General features: G+C 40.7%; 1 protein-coding gene across 2 annotated transcripts in view; it reads right to left on the bottom strand.

Annotated features, from left to right (window-relative positions):
- LOC130550292 (palmitoleoyl-protein carboxylesterase notum1a) overlaps window positions 1–14,697 on the bottom strand; it is a 37,495-nt gene that overhangs the window by 7,066 nt on the left and 15,732 nt on the right. The window contains exon 11 of one of the 2 annotated variants that reach the window (XR_008962385.1): window positions 9,062–14,362. Coding sequence is in view for 1 of the 2 variants with exons in the window: in XM_057327716.1 (XP_057183699.1) it covers window positions 14,059–14,362 (304 nt within the window). In the remaining variant the exon portion in view is untranslated. Of the gene's footprint in view, window positions 1–5,139; window positions 14,363–14,697 lie in introns of those variants that run through there. The other variant, XM_057327716.1, reaches the window with a different exon arrangement.

Raw genomic sequence — 14,697 nt, 5'->3', positions numbered from 1 at the left:
CACTGAATCTAAACAAGACAATGACATTACACCATGTTTTAAAGCAACACTCAAAGAACATTCAAAGAGCAATTGCTGATTAACAGACCCAAGAGTCTTTTGAATCTTGTGTAGAAGGATATTGGTCCCCACATGTCAAGCATACGTCTGACAGGTCATCTATGGAAATAAAAGTATCAACATTATGCAATTAATATTGATGAAACAAATGTGTTTGTTGAACTTTTTTCAGATTATGTTATGTGTGTGTGTAGCTACATAACACTCTTTTGTAGCAGGCCCATTTCTTTGCGATACATAATTATCAATATTGCTGTGCTTCCAAACATCAAAGTGCCGCCTGTTAGAATTGCTTCTGCAAACTACAAATTGGACTCATGACACCTTACGTACTTTAACACTTAATTTGTGAATGTCCATTAAAAACACTTACTTTACATACAAAACCCCACATGAATTGCCATCATTTTGGAAGTTGTGTGGTAAAGTACTACATTTCCAATTCCCAACAATTCCTTTTGTGACCATAAATTCGCTTTGTTTGGTTCAAGAGAATTTAAAATGTTAAAAATAATCATACAAAATAATCAAAAACAATTTATAAATTAAGATATGAAGGGAATGTTTTTATTCTGACCTTACAGCCTTTTTACACCAAGCCATTTTTTTTTATTTTCACCAAAAGAATTAAAGTACAGAATCCTCAATTCTTGAGGATATATCGCCTTTAAAAATGAAATGATATTAATGAATCTTGCTCTGATTTTATATAATTTATAGAAGGATGAGAATGGAAAGAAACATACCATGAGTGTCCAGTGGTTGTTCTCATTTATTGAACCAATCAGAACATCATATTCCCCTGGGTCCAGCTACAGTGGAGATTCATGGAATATTATAACAAGGTCATTTCACTAGTTCTCCTATAACATAAAAAATCCATTTAAACAAATCAGGATTTTTGATTTTACCCTTTTCATTGATCTGCCACTTCCCTTCCCTGCCTGCATAGTTTTTAATGAGCAAGGTCAAGTATGCATTGATAACCTAAAACAAAATTAATTAGTTAACACAACTGTACCCATTTCAGCGCATTTCTTCATAACAGGAGAACAGTTGACAGTTGATAAAACTGAAATATTTTAAAAGAGCAAGCAGATTTATAAACATTGATGTATTACATCAACTACCTCACTTTCAAGCATTTCTCCAGGTCTGAGGCGTTCAATATCCCATGTGAAGACTTTGTATGGGCCGACTTTGCTGCAAAGTATACCGCCTTTTTTCTTGGCCCATATTTCTTCTAACACTGTAGGTGAGTGAGAGAGAGAGGCCTAGTTTTCTTTCATTGTAACTTTACAGTTATCCATTTGAAAATGTATGTAGGCAGAACGCTGCATACAGTTTGTCTGGGGCTTGGTTGGAGAAGCACAGGCAGAAGTCTGGGTGGGAGCAGCACAGGCAGGAGGCTGGGAGGTGTCAGGTTTTTGGGGATATTCCATGAAGTGAGCTAAATAGTCTTTGTTAATCTTGAGAAATAAGTTTCCTTTGTCATCCTTCAAGTCAACCGATTTGTTCACAACATTTACTACAGTGTATGGACCAATGTAGTCTGGGTCCCGTTTGCCTCCCTTTCTCTGCCTGCTCCGTATGTTCTGCCGCAGTACCCCTGTCTCCAACTTGGATGTCAATGGAAAATTATTTTTCCAATTTTTTTATTTTATTTTATGTTGGACTTTTGTCATATTTTCATGTACTGTTTGGTATATCATGTCCTGCCTTTTAATGCTTTCTGCAATGCACTCCTCTGCTATACTGTCCTCAATTGCCCCATTGATCTACGCAATAAAATGTTATATTTTTATTTGGATTACAGAAGATAGTGTAACATTTAAAAATAACATACTAACCTCATATTTCTCAGGTACTTCAGATGGATACCTTGCTTCCCGGCCAAACATTAGAAAGTATGGTGAATACTGAGTTGTAATTTGCTTTTTTGTACGGAGGCCAAACATGGTGGCCTCCAAATAATCTGCCCACTTGTGTGGCTGCTTTCCCACCAATTTGCTCAATGACCTTTGAATAGGAGAGGAGTCATNAAAAATAACAAACTAACCTCATATTTCTCAGGTACTTCACATGGATACCTTGCTTCCCGGCCAAACATTAGAAAGTATGGTGAATACTGAGTTGTAATTTGCTTTTTTGTACGGAGGCCAAACATGGTGGCCTCCAAATAATCTGCCCACTTGTGTGGCTGCTTTCCCACCAATTTGCTCAATGACCTTTGAATAGGAGAGGAGTCATAGTAAAACAATCTGTATTTACGTGGCATTTTAAACCACATGCTAACTGTGAATGTGGGAGACAAGAAACGAGACATCTCGTTCATCAACCATCTATGCAATAGCCAACATTTTTATTCTACTGTAATTACAAAATGTCAATTTCATACCTCTGAATTGAACCATTGAGTTTTTCAACCAGTCCATTTGTTTGATTATGTATGGGTACACAGAACTCCTTTTATCCCAGAGTAATTGACAGGACACCGTTATACTGAACTATTAGCATGAGATATAGACAATTATTATGTATTTTTCTGAATTCTGTAAACTAATAAAAAGTCAATGCAGTCTAACCCTTACCTGTCACCGAGAGTGGTGAGCCGTGCGCGGTCCAACAAAACCTTTGGGCACCAAATTTGTAATTTAGCTTAATAAATACAGGGGCTGTGACCTCCTCTGCGCTTTTGGTTTTTAGTGGGAAAGCCTTACACCAATTTGTAAAATAATCTACCATAACACAAATGTATTGGTAACCGTCTTCAGTTGGTGTGAGCTTTCCCACTAAATCCATTCCAACTATCTCCCATGGCTCAACCACCTGAGAAAAAGTGTGACATGTTTAATGTAGTTGCTTTCATAAAATCGTACAATCATCCTCATGTTAATAATCTGACATCAACAGGGGTATAATCAGCATGGTTTTTAATATCTGCTTGCTTTGTCTGACAGGCAGCACAGTGCTTGACCTAAACAGAGTCATTCTGTTTGCTATATATTGCTAGAATGTATGTACACACAAAACATTAAATGTTGATTTCTACTTACCCAATTTCTAATATCAACAGTCATGGAAGGCCAGTAAAATCGACGACTGATGGCATCAATGGTTTTTACAATGCCACAGTGGGCACCAAATGGACTGCAGTGAATCTTGGAAAAAACCTGTGTGCCTCTTCTTTGAGCATTAACAACCTTGGCATTAATGCACCCCTCTTCCCCGGTCTTCTTATATAATTACCAAACTTTCGTCTATAGGCAGTAAATTTTGTTATTAGGATCTACCAGAATCTAAACACCAGAAGAGTCATCATCCATGCTACATAATACTATCAGCCAAATATGCCCACAGTCACACTCACCCTTTATCGTTCCTGCCACTTCTTTGCCTTCTCAAAAGCACATATTTTTGTTTCTGACAATCATCACGAGTAAGCCCATACGTTGAACTCACACACAAGTGAAAGATCTTTATCCATTTTTGAGGAATCCGTTTACCAAAATGTATTGGTTGATGGGTAAGGGTTGTTAAACAGAGCGATATTATAAGTATTTAATGTAATATTACCTCAATTCGATACTTCATTGGCTTTGGAATTCATGCGCTTTAGATCAATGAAATTAATACCTAATTAGTATTTATATGTTTTTTTCCTTCATTGATGGATATGGGCAAGAACAAGATTGCCAACACACAACATATACGATTTTGTTTTTTGGACAGTTGTTGTTCTAATCATATTAATAACCACCCATTGACACTGTCGTTAAACTGTCTGCTTATAAACATTACTTGTTACATACTTTTTGTGCCAAAAACAATAATTCCTAACACACATTTGCGATCCCGGCCTTCTTGGGGTCTGTGTCTTGCGTGGTTTGTGTTTGTTTTGTCGAACATGTGGAGTGCCGTTTGACAGCTCTCCACGTGTCCGGTGTCTGCGTCATTCGCTCCGCCCTCGTGTTTCCCTGTCAGGATTTCCCCACTCACTGACTCTCATCACTCTCACCCGTAGCTCCTTTTCTAATTAGTACTCACCCCTGTTCTTGTGTTTGCTTCACACCTGTAGCCTATTCCTTATTTGTAGACCTTTCTATTTATCCCCTTTCGTCCTCTCGTCTGGTGTCAGACCGTACTTGTTTCTATCGACTTTTCTGACTGCCCCGGTGCTGGCGTGTCCAGTTCCGTAGAAGCCTTTATCCTAGTCCTAGTCCTAGTTTTGCTCGTCTCGTTTATCCGTTTTTGTGGCTCCTCGTAGCCAGTTTTCTTTGTCTCCAGTTCTGCCTATTTTTGTTAGTCCTTGCTCTCTGTCCCGCAGCGCTCCCGGACCCAGACCACTCCCTCCACACATCCACCGTCCAGTCGCGCTCGGCGGTTCCTGCTGCACGGGTGCCGCGTCTCTTCATCGCGGATCTCATCGCGGATCTCCGCACCGGACCGAGCACCCTCCCGGGACTATCTTCTGCCGGAGGCACGACGGACATTCTTGCGTTGATTTCTTTTGTTTTCTCAATAAAGTGTTCTGATTCACCCGCATCTGAGTCTACCGTGTCTGTATCATGACACACATAAAACAAAAACTGTGGATGTGTAACAGCTGTTTCTTGCAAAATCTGTATTTAAACAAAATATAGATGTCAGAGTTTTAATTTGTGTTATTTATAATTATTTATTTACCTTTGTAATTTCTTGTGATTGTGCATCCAGAGAGAACAGGCATTTTGTTAACGCATAGGCTACAATGTGTAATGTATTGTTGCATGTGGTTATGAATAAAATGGGAAAAGTTGACTGTGTGTGTGTGTGTGTGTATAAGTACTAGAAGCAAAGCCTTTTATGGGCAATATGTTTAAAATGTCAATTTTGTCGTTAGTTCTCCCTTCTCCTAAATGGCCTTTTATTTCACAGGAAAACACCCATAAACACCTATCGCCTGCTCATTGTTCTTTTGAATTGTTGTAAGGCTCTTGACAAAAAAACCGACAAGAGTCATCACAAAACAACACCCGAGAACATTAAAAAAAACTTTATTTGAACATTCATCGAACCACTTCGGAGATTAATTGCAGAAAATATAAGTTATGAAAAGAAAAAACACAACAGCAACTAGGACCCAGTTTTGCTTGTGAAATGTGTTCGATTTGATTTAGTAGTTCAGTACCATCCACGTAAGCTACACAGCAAAAACATTGCCACATGGCCACGAGAAAGCGTTTTTATTAGGGCTGGGAATTTAACGCGTTAATTAGATTAATCACAGAAAAAAATAACGAGTTAATATTTTTAACGCAATTAACGCGCCCTACCCTGCCCCGCCCCTCTACAGACCTGTACACTTTTTCGAATTGCATCAAGCTAGTAACAAATTGAACAAGATGCAAAACGAAAAGGAAGAACAACTGCATGGCTTGCTGAATGGCCATTTTAAGTACAAAAGAGATCCCAATGGAGCCATTGACAAAACCAAAGTCATTTGCGTTGTCTGTGGCAAGGAATTTGCCTATCATCGAAGCATTTCTAGCTTGAAATACCACCTAAACTCAAAGCATGTTTTAGCGAGCACGGCAGTCACCTCACCCCCGGCTGCGACAGTAAGCAATCTCCGCCAAACCACGCTGACTGAGACGAGTCGCCACAAATTAAGTAAGTCTACATCACAGTCATTAACAAATGCAATATCTAAATGGATTGCAATGGACTGTAGGCCTATTAATGTTGTGGAAGATAGGGGGCTTATGGATGCATTTCGAATCGCGTCCTCCGATACAACCTACACACCACCGTCAAGAGGTACTGTACTTTCCAGAATAAATCAACTGTATGACACAGAAAAAAAATCAAAACGGGACACATTAGCTCAAACTAAACACGTGGCCCTAACCGGAGATCACTGGACGTCGATCAGTAATCACAACTGTCATGAACGTGGGTGGTGAGGACAAGGACAGAGGACCCAGGTGCAGACAGCGGGTAAGGGGTTAACAAGACATTTAATAAAATATAAATACAAAACAAGAGGTTCTATCATGGTTCTGCCACTAGGTCAAGAAAAGCAAGACAAGGTGGGACAGAACCATGACAGAAGCCCCTCCTTAAGGAGCAGCATCCTGATGCTCCTCAAGGAACAAACAAGACTACACAGACTGTGATAAAAAACATAACTATACAAACACGACCAAAAACGTGATACATAGAAAAAAAAGTCCAAACAAAGACATGGTGCCGGCTGGAAGCCCGGCTAGACAGTACATGGAGCCGGCTGGATGGCCGGCTGGACAGTACATGGCGCCGGCTGGACGGCCGGCTGGACAGGACATGGCGCCGGCTGGATGGCCGGCTCGACAGGACACGGCGCCGGCTGGATGGCCGACTGGGAGACCAGCTATCACCGACTGGGCAGGCCTGGATGTCGACATGACAGGACAGGATGTCGGCGGCTGGGCAGCGCTCTCTGGCAGCTGGGCAGCATCTCCGACGGCTGGGCAGCGCTCTGGCAGCTGGGCAGCAAACAAGAACAAACACACACAAACAGTCAACTCGACAGGCCTGGGCACCAGCTGGGAGGCCGGCAGGGATCTGCAGCAGGAACAGGACACCGGCGGCCTCAACCCTGGAGGGGAATCCGACGACCTCAACCCTGGAAGGGAGCCCGGCGGTCTCGATCCTGGACGGGGTTCCGGCAGTCTCGACCCCGGAAGGGAGTCCGGCGGTCCCGACTCTGGACTGGAGCCCGGCGGCCTCTACCCTCCAAGGGAGTCCGGCGGATTCAACCCTGGAAGGGAGTCTGGCGGCATCGACCCCTCCCGCTGAGATCCCTCTGTCTGCTGGGTCCAAAATGGCTGGTTCATTCTGTCATGAACGTGGGTGGTGAGGACAAGGACAGAGGACCCAGGTGCAGACAGCGGGTAAGGGGTTAACAAGACATTTAATAAAATATAAATACAAAACAAACACCCACTGGGGGGTAACATAACAAAACACAAGGTTATAAAACATGACACCAAGGACTAACTACACCTAACCAGACTAAGACAACACTTGAATTAAATACAAAATAACTAAACTACACTGACAAGACAGGAACTCACCACATATGACACACACACGACAGTACAATGAACCAGCACGAGACAGAAGACACAAGGGCATTATAAAGGGGATAAATCAAGAGGGGACAGGTGCAGGACATGAACTAATTAACAAACAATAACGAGGAGACGAAAGGGCGGGAACAGAGACGCCACACCGGAGAGAGGGAGTATATGGAATGCCAAAACTGACTCTCTCCACATAAAACAAGAGGTTCTATCATGGTTCTGCCACTAGGTCAAGAAAAGCAAGACAAGGTGGGACAGAACCATGACACACAACTATCTAGGAGTTACTGCGCACGTCATCGATTGTGACTGGAAACTTAAGTCCTTCGCGTTAACTGTACTAAAGTCAGTCACACGGCACTATTCTGATGCATGTGCCGAACAGTTTCTAACAGTGGCTGACGACTGGGGCATCCGAGAAAAGGTGACCACCGTCGGAACTGACAGCGCACGCAACATGGTCGCAGCTGCAAGAAAGCTCCCCTTCCATCACATGCCGTGCGCTGCCCATATAGTTCAGAGGGCCATCACTGTTTGCCTCTCTGACAGTGGATTCGCTGACACATTGACCAAGTGTCGCAAAATTGTTGGACATTTTAAGCACATCCCTGCTAATACAGAAGAACTTCATCTACAACAAATTGCACAGGGACAACAGAGAGATCAACTGATACAAGACGTTTCAACGAGGTGGAACTCGTCACTCGATATGATCACCCGTCTCTTACGGAATGAAGAGGCTGTTAAGACTACTCTGGCCCAACAGAAACACAAGTTAGTCATGCTGACTGCATCTGAGTGGGACAAACTGCCCAAGTTACAGAACCTTCTTGAACCATGCAAGTAAGTTACGTTACATTAGCACCATGTTATTATTATTATTGTTATTGTTTGTTGTCATAGACTATGAAATTGAATTTCATGCCTAAATGCTCTTACTGAGAAATACAAACCTAAAGGATTTTTAAGAATAAAAAAAAGCTTCATAAAATGAACAAATGGAATAAAAATGTAAAGGATTTTACAGTAAATCACCCTTTATAATTGATGCTAAATAAATAAACTTCTTTTGCCTAAACTAAATGCACTGAACTTTATTTATGGTTCTTATTTATGTTCTACTTCAGGTATGTCATTGAACTCCTTGTGGGTGAGGCTTATGTCTCCTGCTCTGTAGTGCTTCCTGCATTCTGCCACCTTCACCATGTAATGAGGGTCTCTGATGAGGATCCAGCCTATGTGGCAAGGTTCAAGACTGCCTTCAGCAAAGATCTTGCCGAACGGCAAGATGACATGAATGGTGAATGGCTAAAACTTGCTTCAGCACTTGACCCACGTTTTAAGGACTTGAAGTGCCTATCAAGAGGAGAGAGAGAACAGGTGTGGTCTAGCCTCGAGAAAATACTACAAGAAGGAGGATTCAGCGCAGACACTCCACAACCCTGTGAGGAACATGAGCCAAGTTTTTATAAAAGCACATGCAAAACAATAAACATTTTAGCCTATTATGTGAATAACATAAACAGTTGTACATCTAAATGGGGCATATGAGAATTCGCCTTTATTACCTTAACGAAATAATTCACCAAACTATGGAAAGCAGACAGGACATTCCTTTCCAGTCGCTTGCGCTCAGTTCAAACGGCCACGCCCACCACGGAACGAACTATGAATATTCACAATAACCCCGCCCACTGCAACAGTTTTTCACGGAAACTGAATATTACACAACACCGGCTCACGAGGCCTTGTGCTAACGCGACAATAAATTACAAGATTATGACGCAAAAACGTTTCAAACCTACACAATATAACAAAACTACGATAACAAAATATTCATAAAATATATTATATTTCAGTATAAAAAACTATGTAAAATCAAAACATTTGCTCACCTCAGATGTACTCTGGCGAAAGTTGGCCGCGCAAAGTTGTGTGCACGCACGAGTGTGTTGACGTCACGAGCGAGCAGAACTCCGACTCCTCCCACCAAGTTTCCAAATTAGGTTATGATTCCGACCTGATGCGTGGTGTTGATAACACCATTTCGATGTTGAATCTATATTTTATTCTTGACGAAAACCTACTGATGTACTTACCAAATTGTGAACGTTGATTCGACATGGAAATCTGATTGACGCCCGATAATGACATTTATAACCAGAAATCGACATTTATCAATGTCAGTTTACTATCTGGGAGGGGAATGCACCTGAATTAATTGAAATGCCCACAAAAGAAGAATAAAAAGAACGATTTCTCTCATCATTATGAGAACATTCATCAAGTATGAATAACGTCAAAAGGACGTTCCGAGAACATTGTTCTAAGAACATTTTCTCTCATCGTTTTGAGAACGTATATTAACTAAATATAACGTTATCAGAATGTTCCATAAACGTTATTTGAAGAACGTTTTGTTCTAACTTTTAGACAACTTTTAAAGAACGTTAGCGAAAGTTGTGCGAATGTTCCCTGTTAGCCGGGTTAACGCTTCATTCGCGTCTGGTGGGAACACACAGTGAGGCACACATACAAGAAATGCAGTCAACACAAGAAATAAAAACTCAATTATTTACAATTGACAAAGAATCACATCTTAAAATAGCATTATAAATATAATTGCCATCAAATAAAACCTTAGCAATGCAGACTTCAGAGTTTTCTGGTAAAAATATGTTACACAACACAAGATTCATTAGTGAAACTATTGGTTTCTTTTTTTGTGGTGGTGGATTTATTATTACTTATTTTGTGAGGGTTTTTTTTCACTTACCACTATAGAAACTCTATAATAAACTATGAAATACTTTAACAGTCTACAGAAAGTTTCAGAGAAGGCAGCTTATGTCTACAGAGACCGAAGAGATCAGTGACACTCATTGTTACATTGATCAGACGGACAGCTGAAGATGTCAGACACACGCCAAATCCCTCAAACATTTGGACACAGTCGAAAGAAAGTGTGACTAATGTGTGAATGACACTGACCTATATAACATCAGGCACATGAGCGTCTGTAACGTGACTGAGAGAATGCAATTTGATTTTTAATCCAGGATTTATGGAACCTTAAAGGAACAGGTCACCCAAAAATGAACATTTACATCTTGTCATCGTGTACTCAATTTAGTCTTTTAAAACAACAACAACAAAAAAACGATCCTTGCATAGAACAAAAAGAAAGTAATATTATTATAATACTAATAAAAATGCATATTTTAAATCTAAATATAATAATGAACAGCTTATACGATATATATATATATATTAGACTTTGCTCTAGAATACTAGATTCTGATTGGTTGGTGACTACTTCATAAGCATTGGTTACAAATGAGCTAATAAAACATTTCAAATCAATATTTCATGACCGATCATTTTCACATGAGAGATATACAAACAGCCGGTTGTTATCACAAAACAAACCCCTTCAGTGTCACAGAAGACCCTTCGCTTTACCTGATCACCCTGTCAGGGGTTATTCTGCCTTATGACACGGCTCGTTGGAATGCTTGATTCTGATTGGCCAGTCGCAACATTTGCAGGTTCGTTATTCCCTGATAACCACACGGTAACCCGGATGCAGTATATCATTTTGACAGTTTTTTTGACAAAAAATAAATAAATCTTAAAAACAAATGTCTTTTAATAACATATATGACATATATTTACAAATGATTAAACCAAATTGCCTGGTCGTGACATTTTAACATCGTTTCTTACCTTAAAACCGAAAGTAAATGGCGTTTCCTCACGGAAGGTCTGCATTCTGTAAAAATGAGCTAATAAAATATTTCAAATTCACATTTTATGACCAGTTATTTACAGTTACTGGTTGGTTGTGCAGGGCAAATAGGGCCCCTCTGTTATAAATGGTTTTAAATCTTTTAACTACTTTATATCTAACATAGCATACTTTTCATGTCAAATTCTTAAATGTAGGATATATGTAAGAGACTGTATAATGCAGCTCACAGGGCCATGAATCCATGAATGGTATATCTGCAAGGTATCATCTTAATTTAGCATTTACATTTTGCCAGAGATCTCAACGTCAGCCATGAAATAACTTGCATCTAAACACGGTTTGAAAAAGCACGTGCAGTTTGTCCCTGTTTTAACTTTGTTTAGTTAGCAAAACTTTTTTTTTTATTTACATGTAAATAATATGCAAACACTGTTAAATCTATCCAAGAACCGCTTATGGTCACAGAACAGGAAATATTAGAAATCTATATTAGCACTTTTCATAACACGTTTTTTGTAAAAGCAAAGAAAGTGTAACAACAACAACAGCTAGTAGACTCTTCTGCATTTACCTGTTGATGAAACCATCTGTCGTCTTCAGTGAGCGGACACAGACTGTGAGGAGCGAGCGTTAAATGGAAAATGCGGAATGGAATATACCTTTAGCGGTGTAATAAGAGAACGTTTTTCGCGGGGATGTGAATCCTCACTACTCCACTTCGGCTACCGTTCTATTTCGCCTACCAAGCTCAAGCCACAGAGCCACCCTGTGAACGCGTTCCGGTTCCCGTCAGTCCGGGAGTTTCAAAGGAGAATTAACTGAAATACGGGAGTTTCACAGGAGAAACAACAAAGCGGGAGGGTGGCAGGAGATGGATGTCAAAAACAGGAGACTCCTTTGAAAAACGGGATTGTTGACCGGTATGCACAAGACCCTCCGCGATATCTGCGATAACTGGCTGTCTGTACATTATCCCTTACATACATATTATAAGATGTTTTTCTCTTTTTTAGTGTCTCATACTGAAACTGGGCATGTGACGACCAGGTCTGAACAGATGAGATCAGGTCATTTTTGCTTGCAATATTCCTTTAAATAGCTTCACTGTGGTGACATCTTTCAGGAGTAAAATCCATACCCCAAAAAGTGTATCGTGTGTAGAGAAACTGATCCAGTGCTTTACACACACACACGCACGCATGCACACACTGGTTTATTATCTCCGTGGGGACAGTCCATAGGCGTAATGAGTTGTACACTGTACAAACTGTATATGCTATCCCCTACCCCTAACCCAACCCCTAAACCTAAAGATCATAGAAAACTTTTTGCATTTTTAGATTAAAAAAAATATTGTTCTGTACAATTTATAAGCCTTTTTGCTTATATTTGCTTACCTCAATTTTGGTCCCCACAGTGACACGAGTCCCCGTTGAATTGGTGTGCATTCAGGTTTAGGTCCCCACCGGGATATACAAACATGAACGCACACGCACACACACACATATACACACGTTTTTGTCTGGTCCTAAACAATCTTGTTCATATATAGTTTAATATCCACATGCACTTCATAAACTCAGTTCCTGGAGGGCCAGTGTCCTGCCAAGTTTAGCTCCAACCTGCCCCAACACACCTGCCTGGAATTTTCCAGTAATCCTGAACACAAAGTGCTTTTCCACCATCACACCCAAGCGTTCTAAGCACTTGTCAGTTACGGTTATGTTTCTTTGTGAGCCTGGCTCGGCAAGGCACCATTACAAACCGTTCTCGACCCGAGATTTTCAATCGTGCTAATAGAATGCATGTAGTGATGTCGGCACTCAGCATTGGTCACTGTTCAGTTGCCTAGATAGCAGATTCTCTCTGTAGTCAAAATAGCACGTTATTGAAGAAGCAAATAAAGTTAACGTAGCTGGTTAACACATGAAGGTGGGGGATACCAAGAGAAACTAAAAGTTTTCCAAGTCATAGCTTGTTCTCAAAGTTTACAATCAAAGGTCCAAATCTGAATTCTCATCAACGTCATAATGTCCGGAATAATTTTCATTACAAAACTTGTTTTAACAAACATGCTTATAATTTTATATAATAATTCAACTTTACATATGCTAAATAACATATCCATGACTCAAGTTGTAGCGTACTTTCGTTTACTCTCTGAACTGTTACATACAGTACTGCACTTTTATCAAACTAAATGCTCAAAAAACACATCTCATTTACATATTTTTTGGTTTCTGAAATAGTAATTTAATGTAACCTGTAGTCATTTCACCCGAATTGCTAATATGAATTATGAATTATAAATGCAATAAACTGTTATACAACAGTGAATATTATTTTATATAGCATGCATCACAAACGTCTGTCTATGCAACAAATGCGCATATTCACAGACGAACTAGGTTGATGTTCATATGCCCAGACAGTCAGTAGCAGTGTAATCATTGATTCACAAGTCTGCTGCGGTTCAGTCAGTTGAATGCGCTGCTAACTCTGCCGGACCGGTTGCTGCACAGAGTAGACGCCGAGAAAGGGATGCATTTTTGTATTTACATTCTAAAGAGTTCCGTTATCAGCACCGCAGTGGAAACTGAAAGCATTACCGGCTGGCCCGGATCGACACAGAGTGGGACGATTGAGCAACGATAGCGATTCAGCGCGATGGTGGAAAAGCACTCTTTGATTAGCTGAATCAGGTGTTAGAGCTAAACTCAGCAGGAAAGTGACTCTCCAGGAACTGAGTTCGACACCCTTGCTCTACGTCTGGTTTATCATCCACTCTCTCTCTCTCTCTCTATGTTTCCAAGTAGACATATAAAAGTCTAATAAACTGTAGCTAAATATATATAAAAATTAACACAATAATACTGAGGATCCGTAAAACTGGATTACATCTGTGATACTTTTAGAACCAAAAGATAAATTAAGAGCAAAGAGGCAGGTGTACCTTCAGGCGTACGGTGTGGTGTGTAGCTAAACAGTCAGCAGCCTGTGGGTTTAACTGAGGTGAATCAGAACTAAATCAAGCCCCGTCCCAAATCCAAGCTGTTCAATTCTAATTATCTGAATGGGATGGAGGCCCTTAAATCGAGAACTAATGAAAGTATCTGGAGGGCGTGAGCTTCTCCAGGCCGTTTAGCTGCCCCTGCTGAGCATGCCCAGTAGCTTACTCGGGTCCATGCCCTGTTGGTGGGCCATCTTCTGAACGTCAAAGCCCATGTGCATGAGGAACTGGATGACGTTCATCTCCTGGCCCGTCGACTGGTCTCGGATCGTCGGGCATGTTGGATTGCAGTGAGGCCATGGACAGCTGTCAATCAAGTGCACAGGGCAGCCTTTGGGCGGGGTCTTGTTTCGGCTGTTATCATGCAGGCTGCGGTCCCAACAGTGGAGAGCTCTGGGTAAAGATGTGCCTTTAACCTGAACGTCCGTCCAGTAACTGCAACAAACACCAGAGTCACTGCATTATTCTTCTGATCAAATAGAAAAATTCATCGCACACAACATCATATGTTACAGAAAACATGAAATGGGAAATTAGTTTGTTTATTAATGTAGTGTACGTTAGTGTCATTAAGCAGATGTTCAAAAAATGCCTTAAAGGGGCGATTAATTAAAATCACAATTTTAACCCAAGCTTTTGTTATAGAAGAGGGAATCGTATTCACGCGAACATCATGTAAGTGTCAGAACTGAAAACGCCCTTGTTACTGAGATTACAACTGTTATTGACACCACGCCCAGCGAACGCCAGGTTCTGGAATGCACCTATCT

The sequence above is a fragment of the Triplophysa rosa genome, unplaced genomic scaffold (genome assembly GCF_024868665.1).
Source record: "Triplophysa rosa unplaced genomic scaffold, Trosa_1v2 scaffold282_ERROPOS294907+, whole genome shotgun sequence".
In the NCBI taxonomy this organism is placed as follows: Eukaryota; Metazoa; Chordata; class Actinopteri; order Cypriniformes; family Nemacheilidae; genus Triplophysa; species Triplophysa rosa.
This window is presented reverse-complemented; position numbering and strand designations above follow the sequence as displayed.